Source organism: Akebia trifoliata, chromosome 4, assembly GCF_017979445.1.
Source record: "Akebia trifoliata isolate Shusen 1 chromosome 4, ASM1797944v1, whole genome shotgun sequence".
In the NCBI taxonomy this organism is placed as follows: domain Eukaryota; kingdom Viridiplantae; phylum Streptophyta; class Magnoliopsida; order Ranunculales; family Lardizabalaceae; genus Akebia; species Akebia trifoliata.
This window is the reverse complement of record NC_141378.1, coordinates 21,966,769-21,994,199: the sequence shown is the minus strand read 5'-3', so window position 1 is coordinate 21,994,199 and position 27,431 is coordinate 21,966,769. Positions and strand designations below refer to the sequence as shown.

General features: G+C 37.7%; 1 protein-coding gene across 15 annotated transcripts; it reads left to right on the top strand.

Moving 5' to 3' along the window:
* Positions 1–1,591: 1,591 nt before the first annotated feature.
* On the top strand, positions 1,592–26,285 carry LOC147404483 (uncharacterized). 15 transcript variants are annotated; one of them, XM_086440487.1, is made up of 12 exons: positions 1,593–4,135; positions 12,417–12,549; positions 12,688–12,776; positions 15,779–16,017; positions 16,345–16,431; positions 18,156–18,255; positions 18,817–19,030; positions 19,112–19,918; positions 20,021–20,736; positions 20,935–21,029; positions 21,830–25,844; positions 25,990–26,285. In XM_086440487.1, the coding sequence occupies exons 1-9, from the start codon at positions 2,063–2,065 to the stop codon at positions 20,527–20,529; spliced, it is 4,251 nt and encodes a 1,416-aa protein (XP_086296613.1). In that variant the 5' UTR covers positions 1,593–2,062; the 3' UTR covers positions 20,530–20,736; positions 20,935–21,029; positions 21,830–25,844; positions 25,990–26,285. The 15 variants fall into 15 exon arrangements, with proteins under 15 accessions (XP_086296614.1, XP_086296613.1, XP_086296611.1 ...); XM_086440485.1 differs by having other exon boundaries at positions 21,815–25,844; XM_086440483.1 differs by having other exon boundaries at positions 20,021–21,029; positions 21,815–22,218; positions 25,802–25,844; positions 25,993–26,285.
* The last annotated feature ends 1,146 nt before the right edge of the window (positions 26,286–27,431 follow it).

Genomic DNA, 27,431 nt, shown 5'->3' with positions numbered 1-27,431 from the left:
CGTGGAGATCGTAGTTTACTCTAACCCCTTAAATCTCAACAAGATTGTGACGAGGGTTTTGGTTTGATCGATTGAGTTTTTTTATATGAGGATAATTTTGGAATTTTTTTAAATAATTAGGGATGAATTCATCCATTCTCCAATATAATTTTTTTTGAACTTGACCTTTGCGCAATGGCAGCCACAAGAAACACCTCTAACCCTATTTCAATTAGTTGCCATTATTAATTTATCTACTTATTTTTGCTTCAAATTAAATCTGTTAAAGCAGTAGCTTTACAATCAAACATCCAAACTTTGACTTTTATGATTCTGAAGTATAAAAAGCCCACGTGAAAAATCTGAACGAACATGCCCTAAGTCTTCACCCACTTTAGCATAACTGAGGATACGTCTTTTTCTATGTACTTATGAAAATGAGGTATAATCATGTGGACTTCTCAATGAAACTTGAACTAACATGTACAAAACTTGACAAACAAAGCATCAAGAGCCTATTTAAGTTTTAGATTGGATTTAAGTTTGCTATTCTTTTTGTGCCTTTTTCTGCTCAAATTAGGTCCTTTACACAATATTTTTGTGAATTGAGTATGTAACGGTATTCAAAACAAGTTGGAATAACTCCCACAGTCCAAGTTAGAGAATTTCTCAAGGCATGGACTTGTTTGCTCAACTTTGAGGTTGATGTGTTACAGTGGAGTGCTTATATTGAGAGAGTTGGCTGTACGAGGACTAATATTCCTTCATGTTAAATTTGTAGTTTACTGGTAAAAAATGTTAGTATTGTAGTTTAGTAGTGCATCTTTTTCTTAATATTGTTTCTTCTCATTTTTTGACAATTGCCTATGCCGAGGAGCCGATTGTACATCCATACACAAGAAAAGTGTCCATCTAGTTTTTCTTATATTTTTAGTATGAGAAGGCAAGCCAGTGAACTTCCTATCTCTCTCTATCTAATAATGCTAGTTTAAAATCTGGCAAAATGGACTAGATACCAAGATAGCGAAGTCTATGAAGTAGATGAAGGAAATGAAGAACATGGCCAAGAAGATTCCTGGAGTAAAGAAGGCAGGGAATTAGTCTTTCTTCATATTTTCACTCTTGAGTTTCTTTAATTTCTTTTAAGGGTATTGCAATTACTTTTGTTTTCAATTTGTAGACTAAAGTCGGAGATGCTGCCAAAGGCTAGAAAGAAGAAATAGAATGAAATGATCAAAATTTGTTTAGCCAATACTAAATCCCTGGACAAGACTTTTGATGTTGATGATCAAAAATTAATTTGTGAGCAAAAAAATAAAGGAATTTGGGGAAAAGAAAAATCGGTGATTGGTAGATTGATTGAAGAGTGTACTTGATGAGGGTATTTTTGATAATTTTTCATTGATCTGTCATAGAAGATGAAGTTAAGGGGGTATGTCATAATTTTAAAAACATAAGGGTACGTCAAATACTCACCAAAGCCCAGGGGGCCACCACCTCAACTACCTTGATCAAGGCTGTAGTGTCCGCCCAGAATACATGCCTGAGACGGCAAAGCCTATGATGTAAAACGTATAAATTAGCCAGGTCCAGCACATAAAACGACGATTTGAGGCCTTGGAGGGAAATAGAGGGGTGGACATATGGACAAAAACTGTAAAAACAACGTAAAAAAAAATTACATCTATCCCTCTTTGCTCGCTTTCTCGCAAATATCACACACACATCTCAACAAACCCTAATTTCCAAACAACGTCTCCTAAGATTTACTCTCCGGACAATCTCGCTCTCGGTCGTCTGAGTCTCATCGGAAATGCAGAGGTTTCCGGCAAGGTAGGCATGCATATCTGATTGTAATTTTGTCTTTTTTTCCCCCTTCTTCGGATGAGGTTTTCAGATCTGCATGTGGTGTTGGATTTTTGAGATTTCGTAACTTGTGATCTGAGATCAATGGAGGATGATTTAAGGTTTCTGGAATAGTGTTTGTGGAGTTTATCGTTAGATTTGAGGCGTATTTGTGCTGATTTTCGAAACAAAGCGCAAACCTGGGAGATTAGGGTTTTCTCTTGGTTACTGTTAAGAGATGAAAGAGGGTTCGGGATCTGGTTGTTCGTCAGTGAGGTTGGAAAAGGATAGGCGCCCCTTTGGATGCTTAATCCTTAAGAAAAAGGAGGATGTAGCGAGCAACGATGGTCCTCCATGGACACAAAAGGTTTTTGAATCGAAGAAGAAGAAGGAGAGACCAAGGTTGATAATGAGTGATTCCGAGTCTGAGGACTTATTGAAATCTCCACGCAGAAAGGTAATTAATTGTGAAAGGAATGTCTCTTTTGTTAAAAATAATAGTTTAGATTCTTTTAATCTTAGAGAAGAGTTTGAAATTGATAGGGAGAGAATTAGTTGCGAACCCAGAATCAGTAGGAACAGATTTGTTGAAGATGGAATTGGAAGAAAGAGGAGTAGATTGGACGTTTTTGAACATATCGAAGATAATGTATTTGATAAAAAAACATTGAAGGAGGAGTATTTGGATGATGAAAGTATTGGGATTCGAAGCAGTAGAGTTTTGGGTTCCAATTCCTTGATACCAAGTGGGTATCGAACGAATTTTGGAATTGAATGCAGCAGAAGCCTCACATTTGAAAAGAGGGGACATCACAATTTTGACAGGGAAGCTGATTGTGCTGATAAGATGAAGTCCGAGATGAATAAAGACGTAACTTTTTGTTCAGTTGGGTCGTCAAGAGAGAGGTTTTTTATCCCATGTGGTGAACCTATTAGAGTGCAGGGTAAAAATGGTGTCTTGAAGGTAATGCGCAACGTTAAAAACAAGATGGACGTAAATGAGAAAACTTATGGTCTCTTGGAAACAGAAGAAAATGTGAAGGGTTTTAGGTCAGAAGACACTTCTTACTGGAAAGGACCTCGCTCTCGTTCTCCTCCATTTTACTCGGAAAAGAAGTTACATGAAAAATCACCCTCAGTTGTAATAAAGAAGAGGAATCTAGTGAGTTCATGGAACAATTTGTCAACTAAAAACAATGATATTTCTTTGCGGATGGGGTCAGAAAATGTGGGTGCTTGTAGTTCAAAGAAAGTTGTAATGAAAAAGGGTGAGAGAACTCCGATATTTGAAATTAACTCACCAACAAGGTGCAAGGAAGGAAAAGTTACGCGTAGTCATGGCACAGAGAAGCAATTACTACGAGAACGGATAAGGAGGATGATTGTGAATGCGGGCTGGAAAATTGATTTTAGGCTTCGGAGGAACAAAAATTACCATGATGCTGTGTACATCAATCCCTCGGGGACCGAGTACTGGTCAATCCTCAAGGCTTATTATGCACTTCAAAAGCAATTTGAAGATGAGGGTTCTTCATTTACACCAATACCGGAGGAGCTCCTCAGTCAGTTAACAAGGCAAAAACACGAAAATTTTGAGAGGGAAATGGTGATGAAGCATAAAGCTGATGTTGTCCGTAAAAATGCGAAAGTAACCACCAAAAGAAAGCTAGAGGATAAAGATATTAAATTGAGTATTAATGGAAAGTCTCTGAAGTTGAAAATCAAAGGAAGTGGAATGGCAGAGCCGGCTATAGTTCAGAGGCCTTCCTTGGCATCTGACACCAATATACTACAAGAAAGAAAGAATGAAAAGCAAAGCGGGCGTTCTTTGTTGGTTCGTATCTCGAACAAAGGGTTGAATTCAGATGATGGTAATTTTGTTCCATATACTGGAAAGCGAACTGTTCTGTCCTGGTTGATAGATATGGGAACTGTGCCCCTGAGTGGGAAAGTGCAGTATATGAACAAGAGGCGGACACGGGCTATGCTGGAGGGTTGGATTACAAGGGATGGAATACATTGTGGTTGTTGTAGTAAAATCCTCACTGTTTCAAAGTTTGAGATTCATGCAGGAAGCAAACTGCGTCAGCCATTTCAAAATATATTTTTAGAATCTGGAGTTTCCCTTTTAAGGTGTCAGTTAAACGCATGGAAGAGGCAAAAGAAATCTGAGCGCAGTGGGTTTCATTTCATTGATTTCAATGGTGATGACCTAAATGATGATACATGTAGCATCTGCGGAGACGGCGGTGACTTGATTTGTTGTGATGGTTGCCCTTCAACTTTCCATCAAAGCTGCTTAGGTATACAGGTATGGAGAGATTAATTATTTCATATCATATGCATCTATAGCTCATAATAATCATGTTGTGACTTGTGAGACTATGTGTGATTGAAGGGGACCCCAAAGGGTCCATTTGGATTGGGGAAAATTAGATAACACACAATGTGTTTGGCCCAAAACAACATTGAAAAGAAATCACCATTTTGCTAAATTGAGTCGTGTATTGTCTTATAGATGACACTATGATGTAGGGTAGAACACACAAACCTAAAATCTATATTAAAAATCTGGTTCTAGGGTGAAATCCCAAGAACTAGGAGTAATGAAGAATCTCTATGTCGAGCAAAACAGACTAGAAACTTCAATCTAGGTTTAAGATTGATGGAAATCAATTGGAAACACTAAAATTAAGGACCAATATCGGGTTCTTATGCTCAAAATAAAAATAAAAATAAAAAACAAAGAAAGAGAAGAAAAGTCTCTTCTTTTTCTTTTATTAATCAATCTTCAAAAAACTAACTTCTGAATTATTTATTGGAGATCCTTATATAGATTACTCCTTCATAACAACTTAGAAACCTTCTAAAATACCAAAAAGTAACTTCTTAATCTATCTATAACATATTACTAACCTTCTAATCTTATTAGAATTCAATTTGGACATCTTAAAGTCTCTTCTTTTTCTTTTATTAATCAATCTTAAAAAAATTAACTTATGAATTATTTATTGGAGATCCTTATATAGATAACTCCTTCATAACAACTTAACTTTTTAATCTATCTATAACATATTACTAACCTTCTAATCCTATTAGAACTCAATTTGGACACCTAAAAGGACTTTTCATTATGACCTAAAGAATACAAATTAATTTAGAGAATAATAGAAACATAAAACAAATTAGAAACTAATTAGGAAAAGAAACATTCTAAAATTGAAATATAAACTAAATACGTGGTGAGGATTCGAGTGGCAAATTTAGGAGGCAGCTTTGCGATCTTTCTAAAAGTTTCGAAAGGGAGCTTTGATCATTGGGTAGGTATCAAAATCAACGATTCGCAGAAGGCCTCCTTGATGGAGTGCAATTGAGTTGATCAGATTGTAGAAGTCGATGTCCCAATGAGAAGGGCAGGGAAAAAGCTTGTTTCTGGTGGTGGCAGCGAGAGAGGTCCTAGTTCATCAGACAGTGCTGGAGGTTCGAAATCTATGTGGGGTCCTAAGGCTTCGACGATGGTTCAAAATCTATGTGGGCGCCTAAGGCTTCGACGGTGGTTGTGCTTAGTAGGGAAGAAGGACTGGGTTTAGCTAATAAAGGTGTGGAGTTAACGTTGCCAACAAAGTTTTTGAAAAGACTGCCTTGGAAAGTTCTGTGTTTATCGGAAAACCCATTAGTGATTATAGTTGGATGGCACATCAGCAATAGTGATCAGAGACTTCTGGATCAAGTTTTGTCGATCCGACAGATCATTTCAAGGAGGATGACGTGTCAGTCGTAGGGTGCTTTTAGGAGATTGACGAAGATTTGATTGCGACATGTAAGAATGCAGTGGAGGTTGATAGCGGACCAGCGACGGGCTGGGTAGTGGAGGTTAATAGTGGACTTGCGACGGGTTGGATAAATCCATGCGACATGGACCTGCTAGAAGCCCATGTAGTTGTTTTGGGCTAGACAGACGTGGTTTTAGGTCGATAAGGTATTTTTACCGAATATCGAGCCCACAATCCAGTGTTTAAAGAGTTGGAGTTAGTCTTTGGGGTGTGTGGAGTTATGGTATGAGGCCTAGCCCCTTAACCCCAATACATTTGTTCTAGCTAAGGGCTATTTATCGACAATTGGTAGGTGGATCGATGTTGATGCTGAGATAAAGAGAGTGCTTGATCAGGGTGTGGATCAAGGGCAAGAGTTGGCTGTGGGGACATGTGTCACGTACAAGAGGAGAGTGAGAGGGGTGATGGCACAATGTGCTTTTCTTGCTGTTTCGATACGATGGTTGGGGTAGAGAAGTGTAGAGATACAGAGGCTTGGTGGGAGGGTTGTGTGGTCGATGCCTATTATCCAGTTAGATCCTTGGAGGGACTCAGGTTTGCTGCCAACAATTAGGAGAAATCGACCACGAAGGTAAGAATCAACTGGTTCTGTATAAGAAGCACTCTCTAGATGATGTGGGTAGTTTAAGGGCCATAGCTTTGTCGAGAGATTTGATTAGTGAAATTGTTGAATGGATGCTAGGAGGTATTCTTGATTTGGTATTATCAGTTGGTCTAAGGATTTCTAAAAGGGGCAAAACGACGAAAGTTCTTTTAGAGGTGGCCTTGGGTAGGCAAGTTTTAATTACTAAGTGTTTGTTTAAGCTGGAAGAAACAAGAAAGGAAGGTCAATCAGAATCTTTTTTGGTGGCAGCGAAGGGTAGTCCTCTGGTGATGTGTCCTGTAATCTTTGAGAAGGCTCCTTGTCGGGAAGCTTTGGAGTCAAAAGTGATCAAGAAGAATTCAAGATTAGCTAAGGAGGCAGTAGAGCTCGAGAAGGAAATGTGTTCCTCTGGTTTGAAACCGATATTTGGCCGAAGGAGTGGGTGTTTAGCTAATGTTATCAATGCAGAATAAATTTTTGATTTGGAATGTTAGGGGCTTTAATGGCTGTTATAAAAGAGCGATTGTGAAGTCGGTCATTGTTTCCGCTAAGCCTCACCTAGTTTCTTTGCAAGAATCTAAGATGGAAGTTGTGAATGATAAGATCATCACAAAGATTTGGGGATCTAGATTCATTAAGTGGAGTTGTGTGCCGGCTATTGGGAAAACTGGTGGTATCATCGTGATGTGGGATGTAAGATTGGTTGTGGTTAAAGATTTCTTGTTGGGTGTGTTTTTAGCATCGGTTCTATGCAGTTGTGTGAATGGTAGTGAAGATTGGGTGTTCTCATGGGTTTATGGGCTGACCTCAAATGGTGATTGAGTTCAGTTCTGGGAGGAGTTGGATGTCGTGGGACCGTTTTGAGGGAAACCTTGGTGTTTGGGAGGGGATTTTAATGTTATTAGATTCTCGTTTGAAAGGAAGGGAGGTGCCAAAGTGTGCTCCAAGATGTTGCGGTTTTCATGGACAAGAATATGTTGGTTGATATTCTGTTGTATGGGAAGGTCTACACGTGGTCTAATCATTAAGATAGTCCAATCCAGAGTAGGTTGGATAGGTTTATTGTTTCTAGTTATTGGGAGGATCTCTTCGGTATGTTGGTTTAGGAGACGCTTCCAAATCCTTGCTCGGATCACTGTCCAGTTACCTTAACTTCGGGTTTGGTGAGAAAATACCCAAGTCCCTTCTATTTCGAAAATATGTGGCTTAGAGAAGAGGGTTTTGCGGAGTTGGTGCATGGATGGTGGAGCAGGTTGCCCTTTCTTGGTAGATTGAGTGTTGTGTTTAGGCCTAAGCTCAAGGCTTTGAAGGATAAGTTGAGGTCATGGAACATAGAAATGTTTGTAAGGATTGAGTTGCATAAAAAGAACATTCTTGGCCAACTGGATATGATAGATTCGAAAGAGGAAAGGATATGACTGTCAGAAGAGGAAAAGTCTAATTGAATGAACCTGAAAGCTAATTTTTGGGAGGTGTTACAAGGAAGAGGTGTGTTGGAGACGAAACTCTTGTGTGAAATGGTTGAAAGAGGGCGATTAGAACTCAGTTTGTCCACAAGATGGCGAATTTCCATTGTATGGTGGATTTTATTAAAAAAGTAAAGATAAAGGGGTGTGGATGGAAGAGGAAGATGATGTTAGAGAAGGTATTGTGAGCTATTACCAGATATTATACTCAGAAGAGCACTAATTTAGTTCGTTGCTAGACGAGTTGAATTTTGATTTTATTTCGGAGGAGTAGAAGGTGTGGTTAGAGAAATTGTTTGATGAAGCTGCGATATTCAATATCATCAAAGAGTTGAGCTCAGACAAAGCTCTAACTATTAGTCTCGTTAGTGCCACGTACAAGATTATTTCAAAAGTTCTCACTACAAGGCTAAGAGGGGTGATGGAGTTTATTATTAGTCAAGCTCAAGGGGCGTTAGTGATGGGTAGACATATTCTGAATGGTGTGTTGATAGCTAATGAGTGCATTGACTCAAGATTGTGATATCAGATTTCGGGGGTAGTGTGTAAGGTGGATCTTGAGAAGGCCTATGACCACGTTAGTTGGAACTGTTTGAGGTATTTGTTGGCTCGTATGGGTTTGGGCAAATGTGGATTAAGTGGGTGATGAAGTGTGTTTCTACTCCTTTCTTTTTCATCTTGGTTAATGGTTCCCCGACGGGTTTTTTAAGAGTTCAAGGGGATTGAGACAAGGGGCCCGTTGCCCCATCATTTTCATCATTGTGGGAGAAGCTCTGGGAATGATGGTGTCTAAAGCGGTGGACGATGGAGATTTAGCAGGATTCAGGGTGTCGGAAGATAGCCCCATGGTGTCTTACCTTCAGTTCGCGGACGACATCGTATTCTTCTTGGATGCCTCTATTCAGAATATTTGGGTGTTGAGCGGTATTTTGGTGTGCTTTGAGGCCTTCTCTGGTATTCCTTTGAACTCTAGAAAAAGTAAAATCTTCATTGTTGGTGATGTGGAGGAATTAGAATATTTCGAAGCTAACTTGGGGTGCGAAGCGAGAGTTCCTTCCTTCGTCTTATTTGGGTTTGCCTTTGGGGGCGTCTTACAATTGCAAAGTGATTTGCGACCTAATTGTGGAAAAAGTTAGTAGGAGGTTGTCTTCGTAGAAAGCTCGGTACTTGTCAAAAGGGGGTAAGATGACTTTGATTAACAACACTTTATCGAGCATTTCAATATATTTCTTGTCTCTTTTTTACTATGCCCGTTAGTGTGGAGGTCAAATTAAGCAAGTTGTTTAGGGACTTCCTGTGGCATGGCATGGAGGGTAAGAAGAAGTTTCATTTGGTAAGTTGGAGTGGAATTTGTCGGTTAAAGAAGAATGGGGTTCTAGGGATAAAAAATCTGAAAATTATGAATAAGGCGCTTCTTGGGAAATGGTTATAGAGGTTCGGGCGCGAGAAGAATAGTCTTTGGAGAAAGGTGATTGTGATGAAGTTTGGGGAGAAATTGCTCGGGTGGGATAGTGATAAGATGGCTACGTCTTATGGTTGCGGTGTTTGGAAAGGTATTCAGTGACTTTTGCCCTTGTTTCATAGCAATATCTCTTTCAAGGTGGGAGAAGGCTCCTCAGTGTGATTTTGGGAGGATGTTTGGTGCAGTTCAATTAGTTTCAAAGCTCGGTTTCCTAGTTTGTTCTCTATCTCTTTGAAAAAGGAGGGGTGTGGCAGATTTTTTGGATCGTTCTTCGATTGAGTTGTCTTGGGACTTGGGTTTTAGAAGATCGCTTAATGATTGGGAGATTGAGGATGTTTTTGGTCTTCTGGGAGCTCTTGGAGACGTGGCGGGTAATCTGGTGGGTGAGGATGCTAGAGTTTGGAGCTTAGAAAATAAAGGCCTCTTTTCGGTTAAATCTTTCTACTCCAAATTACTTAATCTGTTGGGCACCTTCTCGTGTAGAGAGGTTTGGGGAGTTAATATTCCGTCCAAGGTTACTTTCTTTGTTTGGGTGGGTTCCAAGGCAAATTGTTAACCTTGGATAATCTTATGAAAAGGGATCACCTTGGTTAACTTTTGTAGTCTTTGCAAGTTGGATGGGGAATCGGCGAGTCATATACTCCTCCATTGTGAGTATGTTCACAGGGTTCGGTCTCATTTCTTCTACTTGTTCGATACGGTGGGGTGTATGCCTAAGCCCCTTTGGAGTGTGTTCGAATGTTGGTCCTAGTAGGGAATAAGTTTCCGAGCTCTTAAGAGGAAACTTTGATTCATTCTCCCCTTTGCTATTTGTTGGAGTTTGTGGCGTGAAAGGAATTACAGGGTTTTTGAGAATTTGGGGCGTGAAGTCACATTGTGAACCTTGAAATTTTGGGCCTCTTGTTTCATTGGAGCTCGGTGTTTATTGAAGAAAGAGGGCTTCATTTTGAAGACTTTGTGGGAAGGTGGGAATGGGTTTGTAATTGTACAGGTAGCTTGTAATCTAGAGGAGATGTCGTCTTGCTGCATCTGATTCTATTTTTCTTTTCTTTTGTTATCCTCTAGGGTTTTAGGTCTCCTCGACTGCCCCTGTTAATAAAAGCTCCTTTATTTATAAAAAAAATATGATACAAATTTAATTGTTGAAAAAATAATAATTATGTAGTCATATTTTTGCAATAAGTATAAAATAGACATTTATTGTGGAAACTTTGAGTTATTCTAATATTAAATATTTCTTTCTAAAACATTTAGAAAGAAATATTTTAGATTATTAATTTAGGGGGTTAAAACTTGGAATTCAACTATGTGGATTTGGAACTTCAAATTTGGAAATATGTGATTGCTACCTGCTACCCTAATTTTATTTAAAAAAAATTGATTATTCATATATACTATATTGTTTATTTAAAAATTCCATGTATATAAGGCCTACACCTAAAGACACTTGCAGGCTGAGCGCCTCGCCTCACATCTTTAGTATTTGTAAACTTTCAATTTATTCATACATGTGTAATTTACGGAAATGACATACCAGCTGGTAAGTCCCAATCTTAAAGGCAAACAATGTTCTTTATTGTTTTTGATAAAGATGACAAGATGTCCTCAGGAAGAAAAAAATAAGTTAAGCTCTCTCGCTGCAAATAAGATCCCATCAGAACAAAAAATCCTCAAAGAATAACCCTCTAAACCCTCAAAATTGTTTACTCCTAAAGAACACCAAACCAAGGATGGTTATAATTAAATCCTGAGGTGAGTTTTCCTTCCCTTCAAAAGTTTGAATATTCCTTTCTTTTCATATGCCCCAACAAATGGCGAAGGGAGTGAACTTCTTTAGATGCTTCTCTCTACCAAAAAGGGTTGAGGATTTCCAACATTGCAGAAGAGAAAGAACCGAATGAGGTTGGCATCAAGTAATCTTAAACAATGAAAGGAATGAGACCAAATACAATACCCCAAATCACAATGGATGAGGAGATGATCCACTGACTCACCGTTCACCTTACACATGCAACAGTAATCAACAATAATGAGACCTCTAGACTCAAGAAGACCGACTATAGGAAGGTTGTTTAAAGTGGGCACCCACATACAAAAAGAAACTTTTGTGGGCACCTTAAGAGGACCAAATATCAGAAGTTGGGAAGGATGACTCCTGTCAAGGAGGGAAATGGAGGCACTTACCATGTTGAATGAAGTAATACAGTAAGCAATACCAGAAGATTTATTGTGACCCTTTATATCAAATTGGATGCTAATAGAAGTGATTTATCTAGATCACACACTCAATTATATGACATATCGTTAAACACAAAGCATAAACAGAGAAAGTGTATCTGTTAACCATTCTTGTGATCCAGTCGAGCTTCAACAGTTCTCTTCAAATAAGTGATTGAATTTCTGCCCTCAGGATAAATTGTTAACCAATGCAGACAAGGGGCATGCATAAATGAAAGTTCAAGGACAAGCACATTTTTACTGATCAATGGTGTAAGATAGAAGAGAAAAGGAGGGAGCAAGAGTCACATAGAGAGGAGAATTGATTTTTCTCTTGGGCAATTTTCATTTCAAACCAAGGAGAATAATCCCCCCCCCCCCTTCTTCAAATAGTAATTGGTGCAGCTATAAATATCAGTAGGAAATGCTGAAAACACAGTGATAGAAGTAGGTACTTGGTGATGAAAAACAATGTTCAACTTGATCAAGATTCTCTTCTCTAGTTTCCATCAAAAAGCTACCTACGAAGGGAGAAACGAAAGATAATATGAAATTTGAACCACTTGAAGAGTTAAGCTATTACAAAACCGAAAATAATAACGTGTTCTGTACACCACTTGCTTCAATAAAAACTCAATGCATTACCACTTACAATAACGTGTTCTGTGGTATTACCACTTACAAAAGCTTCCAACTTTCTTCTCTTTCTTCCAACAAGGACTCAATAAACTATAGAACACTGTGGAGCAAGTGTTGCTGATTTTTTTAGATTTGTGGTCTAGGGACAGTGGTTATATTTTACACCTTGAATTTTGTGCTACTTTTCCTTGCCATATTAACAAGGATACTAGAGATTTTATGTAGAAACCAAATAGTTTTTATCTGTTGGGGTCCTAACCTATTGAAAATGAAAAATATTTTAGCTGTGGCATAATGTATTTTTAGCTTTTATTGCATCTAGAACTTTATTTACCTGAAAGATTTACTCATTTAGCAGATGAGACATTCATGTTTTTTTTTCCGCATTGCAGGTGCTTCCTCCTGGTGATTGGCACTGTCCAAATTGTTCTTGCAGATTTTGTGGATTACCTGGTGGCAGTACTGGACAAAGAGAAGATGTAACCTTCTCAGAACTATGCACATGCAGACAGTGTGAAGAAAAATGTAAATATGTTTTCTTCTTCCATCTCTCAATTTTTTTTTTGTCTTAGTTTCATACATTCTTTCCTCACTAAACATTAACTTGAACAGTGGATTGTGCAACAAAGGCTTAAACCTGTTTATATCTATTGCCTATTGCAGATCACCAATTGTGTAGTCAGGGAATGGGAACTGAACGCTTAGATTGCGATAGTTTATGCACTTCCTTTTGTGGGCAAAAGTGCAAAGAGGTATTGCTTTAGAATTGTTCAGTGCTTTAATGTTTTACTGATATTAATGGAGCATGGATTCTGTACACTTCTGTTGGGTTCGCAATCCATTTCCCATTCTATTTGTATCAAAACTTTGAATGCGTTCTTTTGGAAGGGTTAGGATGGCAAACATTATAAATAGATGATTGACCCAGAAGTTGGTAGGATTAAATACGAGAATCAAATTTATTATGGAAAAGGTGATGGGATGAGGTTTTGTGGAAAAATTATGTCTGGGACTCTTGATGACTGATGAGAGGTTATGCAGTCTATTCTTACCCCAAGGAGTCTCTATTCTCCAGAAAAGGGGTGTAATTGTGAAAGTTTGCTAGTGTTCTGGAAGGGCTCCGCTCTTGCATCTTTCTTTTTTTCTTCACCAGTATGGGCTATTTTCAAGGGTGTTCGACTTTTTCGATAATTTGGCCCTTTTTGTTTGGTAACTTCTCAACAATAGTATATTGATCAAAGGAAGGGAAATCATTCCCGTTGCATACAGAGCAGCCAAAAAAAAAAAAAAAAAGATCTAGCAAATTGAGTTACTAATGCTTAAGACAACCCTAGAGATTTTTCCACATTAGGGCGAAGTCTTTTAACTCTAACATGATAACATCACAAATTTCTATTGAAATTGGTGTCCATTTATTAGCAATTGCCTAATGATCCTGTACAAACGAGACAGATATGTGGACCATTTGGTGAGAGGTCCTTTGCTCTATGGTAGGGACTGGGGAGTATGGAAAAAATGCAGCTACATGAATTTTGAGGGAAGCCATTCTATAAATGCTATTTTGGGGCATTAGAAGACTTCGGTGACGTGGAGTATCAGTTTTGAAACCAACTTTGGAGGGATTTGAGATTTGAGAGATTATTATGGAAGATATAGAATGATAGAACAAATCTTCCTCATTCAAGTGAAATTTGACGGTGGACGAATGAAGCTAACCTTTGACTGGCTCTCTATGGACAAGCCTTTGTTCAATTGGAACCTGAAAGGCCTTTGGAGAAAACTAAAGTTGTGATCTTGAATATGTTCCTCAGATAGTTTGTTGTGAAGGATTCCAATACAGTAAAGTGGACATCTAGGAGACTTGGATTATCTCATTGATCGTATTTGCTATGATGGCCTTGATGTAGCCTCATCATACATACTCGTAGAAGAGCCAATGAGTTGTCATATCTTGTACCATGGTCTTAATTCATCCTCTTCATGCATGCTCTTATAAGATAGAAGCTCTGAGTGGCTAAATCTCAGGCTAGAAACACTGCAAATGATCAATGTTGTCAACTAGCTTATGTGATGGGATGTTCATTTATTTTTTGTTGGAAAATTGCTAAAAACTGTGTAAAATGTTAAAAAAATGAAAAAAATAACAAAAGCATATCAGTAATAAACAATATGAAATCAGGGGCAGAAGCCAGGATTTTGTCTACATGAGGGCAACAAAGACCTGTATAAATTTGAAATATTTTTTGTGGGGGCAATAGTGGTAGATTTTTTTTCACCGTTATTTGTCACAATAGCACATATATCCTTATAAATTTTAAAAATCTTGTGGGGGCAAGTGCGCGAACTTTAAGTCCTCCCTTTCATGAAACCAAATTTAGCATAGAATGTCAAAAACACATAAACTTGATAAACATGGTTCATCGAACATGGAATTTAATAGTTTAAAAGGTTTAATACAAGTTGCTAATTCTTAATAAAAGTCAAGTATTGATATTGGTAACCTACCATATACTCCACACTCATCTCTAATCCACTGCGACATGTCTCCGACACCACATTGTTGTCATCGTCGCTTCCGTTCCCGTCGTCGTCCGAATCATCACCTTCTTTGACATAGGCTTCATCTTCATCGATTTCCTCTTCTTTGGATCTCACCAAGACTTCATCTGTATCTAAAGGCTCTTCAGGTTCATTATCTTCCTCTTCTTGTATTTCATCATCTTCATCTTGTAGTTGTTGTCTTCATTGATTTCCTCTTCTTCTTCGGCATGGGCTTTTCCGTGTTGCCAGTTCAAAAGTAGCTTGCTCAACTCATACCCAAGTGAGGTCTTCTCCCTTGAGCAGTTTCTCATCTGTTGCATCTGTAAGCCATGGTGATCTCCATTCAGCTCATCAAGAGAGATAGGGTCTTAGAACTCCAGTTGCTCCTTCCTTTGTAAGAACTGTTTATGTAATCTTTGATTGTATTGCTCCAACACCAAGTTGTTGAGTTTTTTTCTGCTCAAGTCGGTTTATCTTCTTTGTGTGAATTTGTTTCAAATAAACACATCAACTAAACAAAATGTTATATTAAAACGGTAAGTAATAAGAATCAAATCTTAATTAAAGAAATATTTATATCACTATAGTCTCATAAGTATGTTACCATCTCAAATGTACTCTAGTTGCTTTTGGACCCAAATGCATAACACATTAGGCCAAGAATTCGTATGGCCAATTTCTTTAGTCATGGATCCTTTGAAACTGGATCCACTCCTTATTGTGCCCAACAATCAGTTTCCATAAATATTTAACCAAAAACTCAAATATTCTTATGAGACTAAAGAATCTATGTTTAACTGATTGTTGAGATGGTAAAAATATAAATATAAATAAGAATCCATGTCTAATTGATTGTTGAAATAAAATATATTGTTGAAACTTACTACTTAGTAAGTTTGTTCATTTTAGCAAGTGTTATACATTAAGGTGTATATAGTTAAAATGAACCTAAAATGAAAATGTCATGTATAATTTATTGTCGTCATTTTCATGTATAATTTATTTATTTTTCATTGACAGGGTGTTTCAATGAAAATTTTCCTTAATTTTTCCCTCACTTCCACAACATTTCTAACATTTTTTGAAAATTGTATTGATTTCCACAATGATCAAACTATTTCCAAGCCGATCGAAATATATAACAAAATCGAAATTTAATACCTTAATTAAGAGGGATACTAAAATGAAGCTTTTATTTATTTTGTTTATCCAGCTCTTTCAGCAGTTGCAGAAGCTTCTCGGGGTTAAGCATGATTTGGAAGCGGGGTTCTCTTGGACCCTAATCCAGCGTTCTGATTTAGAATTAGATGCATCTATCGGTGGACTACCTCAGAAGGTGGAATGCAATTCCAAGCTAGCTGTTGCGCTGACTGTTATGGATGAATGCTTTTTGCCTATCATTGATCGGAGGAGTGGGATCAATTTGATTCACAATGTCCTATATAACTGTGGGTACGTACTCATGAACTGTATGTTCTAGAGTAGAGACATGGCATTGCATATTGAATGTAGATGCTGTAACGGGCTTCTGAGCCATATTGCCTTCATTAGTCTAATGTGGACAGTATGGTTCTATATAATCAGTGTTGAATCATGAGGTTTTGGACTGTGGTTCAATACTTCAATGTTTGCCTGCTTGTTTTATTAAGCTTTTTTGCTATTAGGTTCTGCCTTAGTTCTTTATAAGGTCCAATCACCTGGTTGGGTAGGTTTCTGAGGCATAGCTGGTGTTGTTCACAGTTGTCAGTTTGATACTCATTTATTGTTTTTCTTTTGTAGATCAAACTTTAATCGGCTGAACTATAGTGGTTTTTACACTGTTATTTTGGAGAGGGGTGATGAAATCATCTCTGCAGCATCTGTCAGGTATAGTTTCTCATAAATCCATGGACATCTATTTGTTGTTTGTAACAGTTTAGTATTGATTTGTGCATGTCGTAATTTAAAAAAAAAAAGGTTCAGCTTGTTGATTGGAAATTAAGAAAAAGGGCTTGGCTAGTTTTTTGAGAGACCATGTAAAGTGACTAGCCATAAGAGATTTTGGACATTTAAACTGGATGTTGCTCGAATCTTAAGATGTTCAAAATAAATTATCTATTCCTAATAATAAAGAAGCCACGGTTTATAATAAGTGGATTGGCACTGGAATGATGTTCTTGATATAAATTTTTTTTTAATTTAAAAAAAAAAACAGAGTACATGCTCTTTGACATCTGGAAGCAATTTTTATCTTATTTATTTATTTTGAAACAAGTATAGAGTCTTCACCTTATTTGAAGAACTTTTTTATGACTCATTCATAGGTAGGTGCTGCTGCTTATTTTTATTTTCAATATGATAAGTAAGCACACTACCGGGATTTATATGTTTGCAATTCATGTATCTTAGTATTTTTTTCTTATATTGTTCATCCGGCAGTCTCTTGATAGTCATTAATGCCTACTGGATCTTTTTGCGACTCCTTTCCTTCTGGAGCCACCTGTTTGCCTATGCTATTTTCTTAGTGGATCAGTGCAGTAGTTATGTATTGCATTATGTATTAAGGCGTGGACACTCTGTGATTGTCTGACACTGGTACTGTGTCACAGTGATCTCCACAAGCCTGACATGTTTTAGTCAATTCAATTGTTTTTCATTGTTAGTAATCCACCTTTCCAGGATACAATGATTTATTAATTATTTTCATGTGGGATCTTTAAATTTATGAGTTTTTTTTTTGTTTTTGTTTGTCTTGGTTGATTGTCATTACAAACATTCTACTCTGTAAATTCAGTGAAGATTTTGAAGGAGTGTTCTTCAAGGATTTATATACATGAGCATTATATAGGAACAAGAATAATCTGTGATTCTCTTTTGAAAAAAAAGAAATGAGTGGTTAATAGCTCCGGTCTTGAAAACCGGTATAGTTCTGAACAACGAACTATCGAGGGTTCGAATCCCTCTCTCTCCTTTTGCTCGTTGAATAGATTTTTTCTTTATTTGTTTCGCCTGGCTAGGTGGGATAGGATAGCCGAGCCAGGCGAAACAAATAGATATAAATGGTTGAAAAAAAAAGAAAGGAAAAGGGAATACTTTTTAAGTATGGTCTGATCCCAATATGTATGATGGAATCAATTTGCTTCCTACTTCAGGCATTTGATCTCCTGTCTCAGTTAAGAGGGGTCATGAAAAGAACAGGTTCCAAATCACGATCAATTCCTTTTTCAAATCCTGCTGCAGCTGCACGGGCCCTGCCCGCATGCCACAAATGACCCACGAATAGGAAGAATCCTAGAACAAAATGAGAGGTAGCTAACCAACTTCTAGGAGAAACATAATTGACGGCATTGATCTCGGTAGCTACACCACCCACGGAATTTAAAGAACCTAAAGGAGCATGAGTCATATATTCCGCGGAACGCCGTTATGTAATTCTGGCTAGTCTTGTTTTTTTTTTTTTTTGTTCCTTTTTCTCTTTCCTTTGGTTTTTGTTTTGTTTTCGGAGGATTCCTCATCCTCCAGCTTTGTATCTTTTATTGCTCTTTTTCAATAAAATTTTTAAAAAAAGAAATTATGAACATTATACTAACATTGTTTACCTTGTTAAATAGGATCCTTGGGACCATGTTAGCAGAGATGCCATTCATTGGGACTCGCCACATTTATAGGCGTCAAGGGATGTGCCGTCGGCTTCTAAGTGCAATTGAATCTGTACGTTTTGTAGATTCTGTCTCATTTCTTGTATATATGTGTGAATAAATTATCACCATTCATGTGTTTATCATTTCTTTTCTTGAAGTTTTTTTTTGTTACGAGAGTTGATATAATTTCTCAGGAACCTCTATTGCGTCCTTTTAACCCTTCATCCAAGTTCTTTCGAAATCTTATGGAGTTTTAAGGGGAATCACTCTCAACTTCTAGGTTTTAGGGGCCTTCTTCCATTGGCTTAATTGCTGCTTTTGACTGATTCAATCCTTAATCTGTGGAAGTGCATTTAAGATTTTTGGTAATGTGTTACATACAGGCTATTGGGTTTGTCCCACTGAGGACATCATAACAAATGATAAGAAAACACATAACACTAAACATGATACGTCAAATCATTCATAAACACACACACACTAGATGTTGCTCTCTTAACCAAAAAAAGAAAGATATTGCTCTTTTATGTGTTTATGCTTTACCAAAAGCTGTTTGTTTGACCGTTGCAAATTCCCCACTCTCACCCTTGCTTCTACTTTCCGGAATAACTTGTTCTGATCCTATTTTCAGGCTCTTCGCAGTCTCAATGTTGAAAAACTGATAATACCTTCTACTTCTGAAGTCATGCACACATGGATTGCAGTTTTTGGTTTCATACCCCTCGAGGAATCACACAAGCAAGAAATAAAGCTCATGAAAATGCTAATTTTCCCTGATACAGATCTATTACAGAAGCCCTTACTGAATCATAATGTAACTGAAGAAAATGTTACTGACAGTTCAGGTAAAGTCCAATGTTATTTATTTCACATCTGTCAACTTTATCTTCATCTCTTATAGTTGATCTGATATGGCATTTCTGTAGTTACGAAGGCCACTGAACTGAAAAGCAACCATCGTAATATGCCCTTGGTGATTGATAAATCTGATATTGGTTATTCTGTTGGGCCTCCTGATATACGTGCTTCTGAAGAGAGCATTGTTCATCATGCGCATGAGGTAAACAATGAAGGTACTTCCATCAAAACTGGAGATGAATATGCTCCTGATAACTTGTTTCGTCTTTGTTCTGGTGTGACTCATCATAAGAAACTGGAAGTTGAAACTAGACCTATCTGTAGTTCTCCTGTCGACCCCAAGCTTCAATCTTATATGGAGGGTGATGTTAATAAAACTCGTGAAGTAAATGTTGGAGTTGCTGGCGCTGAACTTGATCTCCATTCTTTGGCTGAAACTTCTGTACAACATACAACTAACATGATCAGTGAATCCCCAAATGCTGTTTCTGGCTATAGTTTCAAGCCTACGTATGGGAGTCCTGGTCAATGTAGCTCTGATTTGAATCATCACAATACCCGTGAGGGGGAATGTGGAGCAGCTGAGTTTTGTAAAGAATATGCACTTGGATCTGAACAGTATACTTCTGTGGACAGTCTTCAAGGTTCTGGTGTGAATGTTGTATGCCATGATCCAGAGAGTACAAATCAACCCATTGGCACAGTTTCTAAGTATGGTTATGAGAGTTCTGGTGAAACTTTGGTGCATCATCATGGGTCTTTGTTGCTGCAAAAGGTCCAGGAATGTGCTTTTGATGCAACTAGCACATTGCCTTGTGAAATAAACAAGGAAGTTTCTTGTAAACATAATCTCCCAAATTTAGGAGATGATGCTTGTAAGTCTTTATCTGCTGCTTCAAAGTGTGATTATTTAGCATCTTCTGAGTTAAAATTTTTTGAGTCTTCATCGTAGATTTCAAACTCTTCTTCTGATGCAGCTGTTCTACCTACTTCCGAGGTGGCTAATCACACAATACATGATGTGGCAGATGACTCTTGTGTAGCTTTTACTGGTGACTCTAGGATTCATTCTTCTGATCAGGGCAGCATGCGTGGCATGTATGGGGTAGAAGTTGGAGTTGCTTTTGTTGACCCTATTTGTCACACTTTTGGTCAAGTTTCCATGCACAATGCCATTGGTTCTACTTCTGAGCCTTGTGTTCAGGCTTTTATTGGGAGTAATAGATTTTGTAATCCCAAATTTCTCTCGAAGATCCCAGATTTTTCATCAGACCTTGATCAAAATGTCTCTCTTGGGGAAAATAATTGTAATGTGACTTGTCATGTTGAGCCAAACCATCAGGCTTCTGGTGAGGGTAATGCTCACGATATTCATGACCTAAAAGCTGAAGTTTCTGGTATTGAGCATAATCCACATTCTATTGGTGAGAATAATATGCATGACATGTCTAAAGTTATCACTAAATCTTTGGGCATAATTGAGTGATTCTTAAGTTGCTCGCATGAGTGTCCAGTATAATTCTGAGTTTCCTTGCAACCCAAGGTCTGGTTTTGTTGTATTTGTTCTCTTTGCTTCTGATGGAGGTAATGCATATGATATTCCTGAGCTGGTGATTGGATCCAAACAGACAATGTCATTCGAGAGTCATGACCACGCTTTGACCAGGCATGTTGTGGATAATGATGATGATGAGTAAGAATCTTCACCACCAATTTCATTTCTATCTTATAATGGCGGATGAAACCTAGTGGCATTTCATACAGCATGGCAATCAGATGTCCTTAAATACTATTTCCTGCTGATATGCACTGCTAAAACATCTAATGGAAGAGCTAATTCCTTTCCTTCCTTTTTTGTTGGTATGCTGGACTTGAACTCATGATCTCCAAGTTGTATTGCAACTCAATCGAGCTGTGGGTCCAAGCTCAATGTTAGAGCTTTTCAGGTTTCATTTCACACAAATCTCCTCTGAGCCAAATATCCATGTAAGAGTATTATCTTCTTCTTCTTCTTATTTGTCATCATCTTTTTTTTTTTCAAATAATAAAAACCTGCATACCTATTCTTTTCGGTGTACATTACGGTTCTAGATTTTATTCAGAACAAGATTCAATGACTTGGTTTCCAGAAAATTGTGGTGTCCTTGTAGAGATCTACATGAAAGATAACAAGCAGGAGAAACTCAAATTCTGACATAGTTAAAACAGGAGAAATGCAACTCAGAAAACCTAATGACAATGTATATAGGCAGACAAATATAATATACAAATTTTCTTTTAAAATATGTATACGCAGGGATTAGTCCCATGCCCAAAGAGGGTGGGGAGACCCTGTTGCCTAAAAAAATGGATAAATACTGATGAACACCTAAAGTTGTTTTTTTTTCTTTCTTCAAATGTTATGCTTTATTAGTCATTTTGAATTGTTTGACCTGTAACTGACATTTTACACTCATTTCAGTAAAACATGTATCATTTTTTTCATCATAGATCTTTTTTTTGTGGATAGGTATAGGGTTAGTGGTTAGAACATGAAGTTGAGTTCAAGGGGGTTTGAACCTAGGTTGTGGGATCAACACTCCACACGTCTTACCACTTAGCTAAGTTGGCACTTCATCATCATCATAAATCTTTTGCAATCTACGTAGTGCTCTTTTCCATCTTTAACATGATGACTTGGTCCTTTCTTTCGTACATTTTATTTCTATGTTGGCTGTCCTGTTAACTGATTTCTACCTTTCATTTGATTAGATGATTTACTTTATGTTCAGAATTATATCGTGCAGGTTCGGTTGTATTGCTGAATTGTGAGAAACTTGCACAACTACAGTGTACCTGTATTTGCAATGGATCAATGGGTGTTAAGTTGGAGCCGTATTTTTGTGATAAGGATTGGGCAATTCCATGCTTACATGAGGAGGCAACTAGGCAGCATAGAATCTGTATGGAGGTTGCACTATTATTGTCACAAAACAATTTTGTGAAAATGAATTGTACTGGTGTGCAATTTAATGCAGTTTCCAAAGATAGACCTGCAATGACAAATAGGTCTATACATTAGGCTTCCTGCAGGGCAAGCAATAAAACAGTTGAAGAATTTTATACCGTTGAATTTTCCCTGAGTATAAAATTCAACTAATCAAGTAAGACACCAAAGGAGAAACTTCTTTCTGAGGTATGTATTGCATTGTTGTATGCCTTGCTTTTGTTTTCTACAAGAACTAATTCATCATTCCTTATTATTTTTTGCAAGAAATGTCTTATTTTGGATCTCAGGTCCATATTTTTTTCCTTCTATAAATGATGTTATGAGCAGGCAAAGGAGAACATTTAGTCGAGTAGAGTTCATGTGTGGCATGATTCAGTCATGGGAAAGATTAATTGGAAGGAAAAGTATAGAGTATACTCTTCGAATACCATTTGGGGTTCGAAAGTCCCTTCTAAAGGTTCAAGTCTTCACTTGGTTAGCCACTTTGAATGAACTTCCCACTCTTGATCTTCTTATCTCTCGAGATTTTGTGACACCCAATTGTTGGTTCTCTTTGTCTAGTTAATGGTGAGTCCCTTGATCATATTCTTTTGCATTGTGAGCTTTCCTATGCTTTATGGAGTCATTTCTTCGGGCTTTTTGGGATTTCATGGGTCATCCTGAGTACAACTCTTTTGCTTTTTCAAGGGTGGGATTTGTCCTGTTTCTCGAGGAGATCAAACATTTTGTGGAAGCTTTTTCCTTTTGCCATTTGTTGGGGTTTATGGTTGGAAAGGAATGGTGGGATTTTTAGATGGCAGATTGCGAACTTTCAAGAGATCCCTGTAAATATTTTGGGGCTTTTTTTTTTGTTGGTGTAAGCTATACCCTGATTTTAAGGGCATCTTCTTTGAGGATTTTGTTTTTAGGTGGGAGACTATTGTGGATTGTTAGTGGATGTTGGGTTGGTCTCCTCGACTGCCATGCTAGCCTTCTTTGTATTTTGCTCTTTCATTAATAAATTTATACTCATCCAAAAAGAAAGAAGGGGAAAACAATACAAAGTTTTTCCGTTGAATGGCCAATGGCCACTACAGAATGTATCATATTTTGACTCTCAAATTTAATTGGGAACTCTTGGGAGAAAAGAATAAGAAAGAGAGTTGTGCAGTTTTATCAGGGTGTGTATAGTGAGGATTATGTGGATTGCCACCCTTGGACAATCTAAACTTTGATTTCATTTCTTTGGATCATGAAGTGTGTCTCAAAAAGCCATTCAAAGTTGATGATGTGTACTGGACCATTGTTGGTACGAGTGGTGGTAAGGCACCAAGCCTAGATTGTTTTTCTAGGGTATTTTACAAGAGTTGTTTTTTTTTATAAGTATTTTTTTTTTTTTACAAGAGTTGTTGGGACATAATCAGTGATGATATCATGAACGTTGTGAATGATTTGCAAGAGAGTAATTTTCTAGATTATTGCTCCAATCACGGATCTTAAACCAATCAATCTTGTTGGCTCAATGTATAGTGATCTGAAAGATGTTAGCTGCAAGGCAATGGGAAGTTAACCAAATTTCATTGGATTGTACAAGGCGCATTGATTAAAGGTCACCAAATTCTAGATTGGGGTTCTTATCGCAAATGAATGTTAGGGCTCATGGGTAAATAGATTTGGAGAAGACTTGTGATCATGTGAGTTGGGCTTTTTCGAGATTTATGTTGGGGGGGATGGTTTCAGAGATAAATTGTCTAACTTTGTGATGAAATGTGTATCTTTTATCTCATCCTCAACTTTGGTTAATGAGAGTATGGTCGAGTCCTTTAAGAGTTTTAGGGCCCTTAGGCAAGCCGACCCATTGTCTCCGTAATGTCCAAAGCCAATTCTAATGGTAATCCATCAGGTTTTGAGTTGAGTGTTGGGGCCGAGGGTGTCACACCTCCAATTTTCTGATGACACTTTGACAACTCAATTGATTTGGTAAGGAATGAGATCGATAGCCCTTTAGAAGCATATCTTGACAAAAAAATTCATTATTGCCTTTGAAATGATAAGGAATGAAATTGAAAGTTTCATTTGATGAAGTGGAAACTGATTTGTTTAGCAAAGAAGCTTGGGGGTTTAGGCATTAGAAGGTTGAGGCTAACAAATCCTACATTATTAGGTAATTGTTTATGGAGGTTTGCTGTGAAAAATGAAGGCCTATGGGAAAGTGTCTTGAAGTCCAAACATCGTGAAAAACACTTTGGGTAGGAGAGTGGAGAGGTTAGATCTCCCTATGGATTTAGTTAGTGGAAAGTCACTTTTAAAAATCTTGTCGAAGTTCTACGAGAGAAATACTTTCAAGATTGATAGAGGTAATAGAGTAAGGTTTTGGGTGGATCATTGTTGTGGGAATTGGGTTCTCTCCCCTTCTGTCGACAATTTCCATGTTATCAAAAAAGAATTTTCCAAGCAAAATTCCATGCCATGGATTGGGAGAGAGTTGTCATGGGGGACTTTGATACTTGAGGGTTTCGATGATCGGGGAAGTCTAGGACATTGCTAATCTCCTCAGTTTAATCTCGCGTATCCAGATTTTTCCTATGGTAGAGGACCAAAGAGTATGGATAGGGCTGCAACTTGGACAGGTTGGAAGGTGAACCCAAGTTCAACCTAAGTGGTAGAACCCTCAACCCGAGCTCAACTCAACCCGACCATCGGGCCTGAGTTCAACCCAAGCTTGATCTTCTAACATCAGGTTGAGCACAGGTTAGCCCAAGATTTGGTCATTTTGGGTGTATTGGACAGGTTGGCTAGTTGAATATCCCTAATTTCATTTTAATGAATAAATAAATTTCATATCTTAAAAAAATATACAACATAAAAAAAACCACTAGTAAATAAAATCACATACAACCTCCAAATCCATAATTAAGAGAATATTTAGACAACCATACTTAATCAAAGCCCACATTAATAATATCCAATTGTCCACAAGCCATAACAATAAGATGGAATAAAAAAAATAACAAAAAAATATTTGTGTATTGATATGTAGATTCGGGTTGAGTCGGGTTGCTGGATCCCTCAACTCGATTTGAGGTCGGGTTGTGATATTCTAACCCATGCTCAACTCGTTTTCTACATAACTCAGCCCAGGCTCTCCTATCAATCGGGTTGAGGCTGAGTTGAGTTCGGGCTAGCCACCCAGGTTGCAGCCCTAAGTATGGATTGGCAGTTTGGAGATGACATTTTTGGTTAAATCCATATATAAATTTCTTGATCCAGTTTCCTTGACTTTTCAGTGGTCACAATCTGAGGTCCTAAGGTCTCATCTATGATGGAATTTTGTTGGCCGCTTTGGATATGATTCTCACTGTTGGTCAGCTTATTAAGTGGGGATTCTTGATGGTTAATTTAAGTTTCATGTACAGATCCAGTGTTGAATCTACCAATCATTAGCTGATTTATTGTAATTTCGTTAGGGTGGCTTAGGGTCATTTTATTTCTCTATAACGTACGTTTTTTTATTTTTTTGAGTCTAGATCTCTTTCAGAATTAAGTGGATTCAAGCCTTCTCACATAGAAATATTTTTTGGGCACTTAAACCTTTTGCCATATGTTTGGGGATCTGGAAAGAAAGGAATAGTAGGAATTTTGAAGTGGTAATTAGCATTTTGGGTTTCTGTTTTTTGATGTAAGCTCTTAGTAGAGTTTACACGTATTTTTTGAGGACTCCAGAGTCTGATGGGATCTCATGTGTAACCTTTGGCTTTCTCAATAAACTTAACAAAAAAATGAATTGCAGGTAAATGCAGTGAAATCGATGACAAGATAAACAAAATTGCCTGGTAATATTAATACTCTAAACCCCTGCAAATAAATTTGCATTTACTATATTTAGTATTCATTTAGTTGGTAATGCCTCATCAAATTCTTTTATTCTTTGCTTCAATCTGTTTTCTGATTTTAGGCTCTCCTTGTGCTTACTGCCAGGAGAATACGAGCCTCTCTCGGACGAAGTTATGAACGACAAGTGATCCCCAATTCTATCGAAGTCTGAGAATCTCACCTTCATCCATGGAGGTGTCTCTCAATCAAGAAGTTGGTGCAGTTTTCTGCAGACCCTCTCATGCAAAGGTTTAGGTTTGGATGTATTTGTAAAAAGAAAAATGATCTATGTCAAAAAAAATTTATTGTTACACACCAATAGAATCTCTCTGTATCTCTAAGAATTATGTGCTTTTCCTCTTATCCTAACCATTTGTTTGATGGAGAGCCTTAAATTTTTATTTTTTTTCCAAAAATGTCTCACATTTCTAAAATACACCTATATTACAATTGAAAGCTTGAATTGTATTAGTTTTAATTATTAGCCCTAATTAGGCTTTAAAGCATTACAAAGATTGAAATAAGGAAAAGACTAAAAAGGACCTACATATTAAGAAACCTAATAACTATGTGCTAATCTAACACTCCCCCTCAAGTTGGTGCGTGGATATCAATCACACCCAACTTGGACAAGACACCTTCAAAGGCTATTTTTCCAACACCTTTAGTCAGAATATCAGCAAGTTGTTGAGATGTAGGTACAAATGGAGTACAAATCTGTCCAGAAACAATCTTTTCTCTAATAAAATGACGATCAACTTCGATATGTTTCGTTCTGTCATGCTGAACCGGATTTGCCACTATGCTAATAGCTGATTTATTATCGCAATAAAGTAAGAATGGGACTGGCACAGGTAGACACAAGTCTGTTAGTAAAATCTTCAGCCACAGTAACTCATACACTCCAAGTGCCATAGCTCGGTATTCTGACTCAGCACTGGACCGAGAAACCACATCCTGTTTCTTACTGCGCCAAGTTACCAAGTTACCACCAACCTTAGTTAAATACCCATAAGTAGACCGTCTATCAGTCACTGAACCAGCATAATCTGCATCAGTCCATGCCTCAATGCGAAGATGACCATGGTTACTAAACAAGATACCTCGACCAGGACATCCCTTAAGATATCTAAGAATACGATAGACAGCAGTAAGGTGAGATGTTCGAGGTGAGTGCATAAACTGACTTACAACACTAACAGCATAGGCAATGTCAGGGCGAGTCATAGACAAGTAGATCAATTTTCCCACCAGACGCTGATACTGACCAATATCCTCCAAACACTCCCCCTCAGAATCAGCCAACCTGTGATTCTGCTCAATAGGAGTATCAGCGGGACGAGAACCAAGCTGACCAGAGTCACTGAGTAAATCCAGAACATTGTTTTGACGTTGCGAATAGATATTTTTTGTGGAATCCCATATCTGCTTTGCAGTCTTGGAGAACATGAAACCAGCGGCAATGTGTGGTTGCATAGATGTAACGAGCCAAGAACGAACCATAGAGTCATTAGCAAACCATTGGGGATAAGTAGTATCCGTCGATG

What these genes read in the sequence shown, in the direction of transcription:
- LOC147404483 (XM_086440487.1), top strand. Translation starts at nt 2,063, where the DNA reads ATGAAAGAGGGTTCGGGATCTGGTTGTTCGTCAGTGAGGTTGGAAAAG. An exon ending in AATGTCCTATATAACTGTGG is followed by an intron (nt 16,018 to 16,344) that starts GTACGTACTCAT and finishes TTTCTTTTGTAG; the next exon opens with ATCAAACTTTAATCGGCTGA. An exon ending in TTCTAAGTGCAATTGAATCT is followed by an intron (nt 18,256 to 18,816) that starts GTACGTTTTGTA and finishes TCCTATTTTCAG; the next exon opens with GCTCTTCGCAGTCTCAATGT.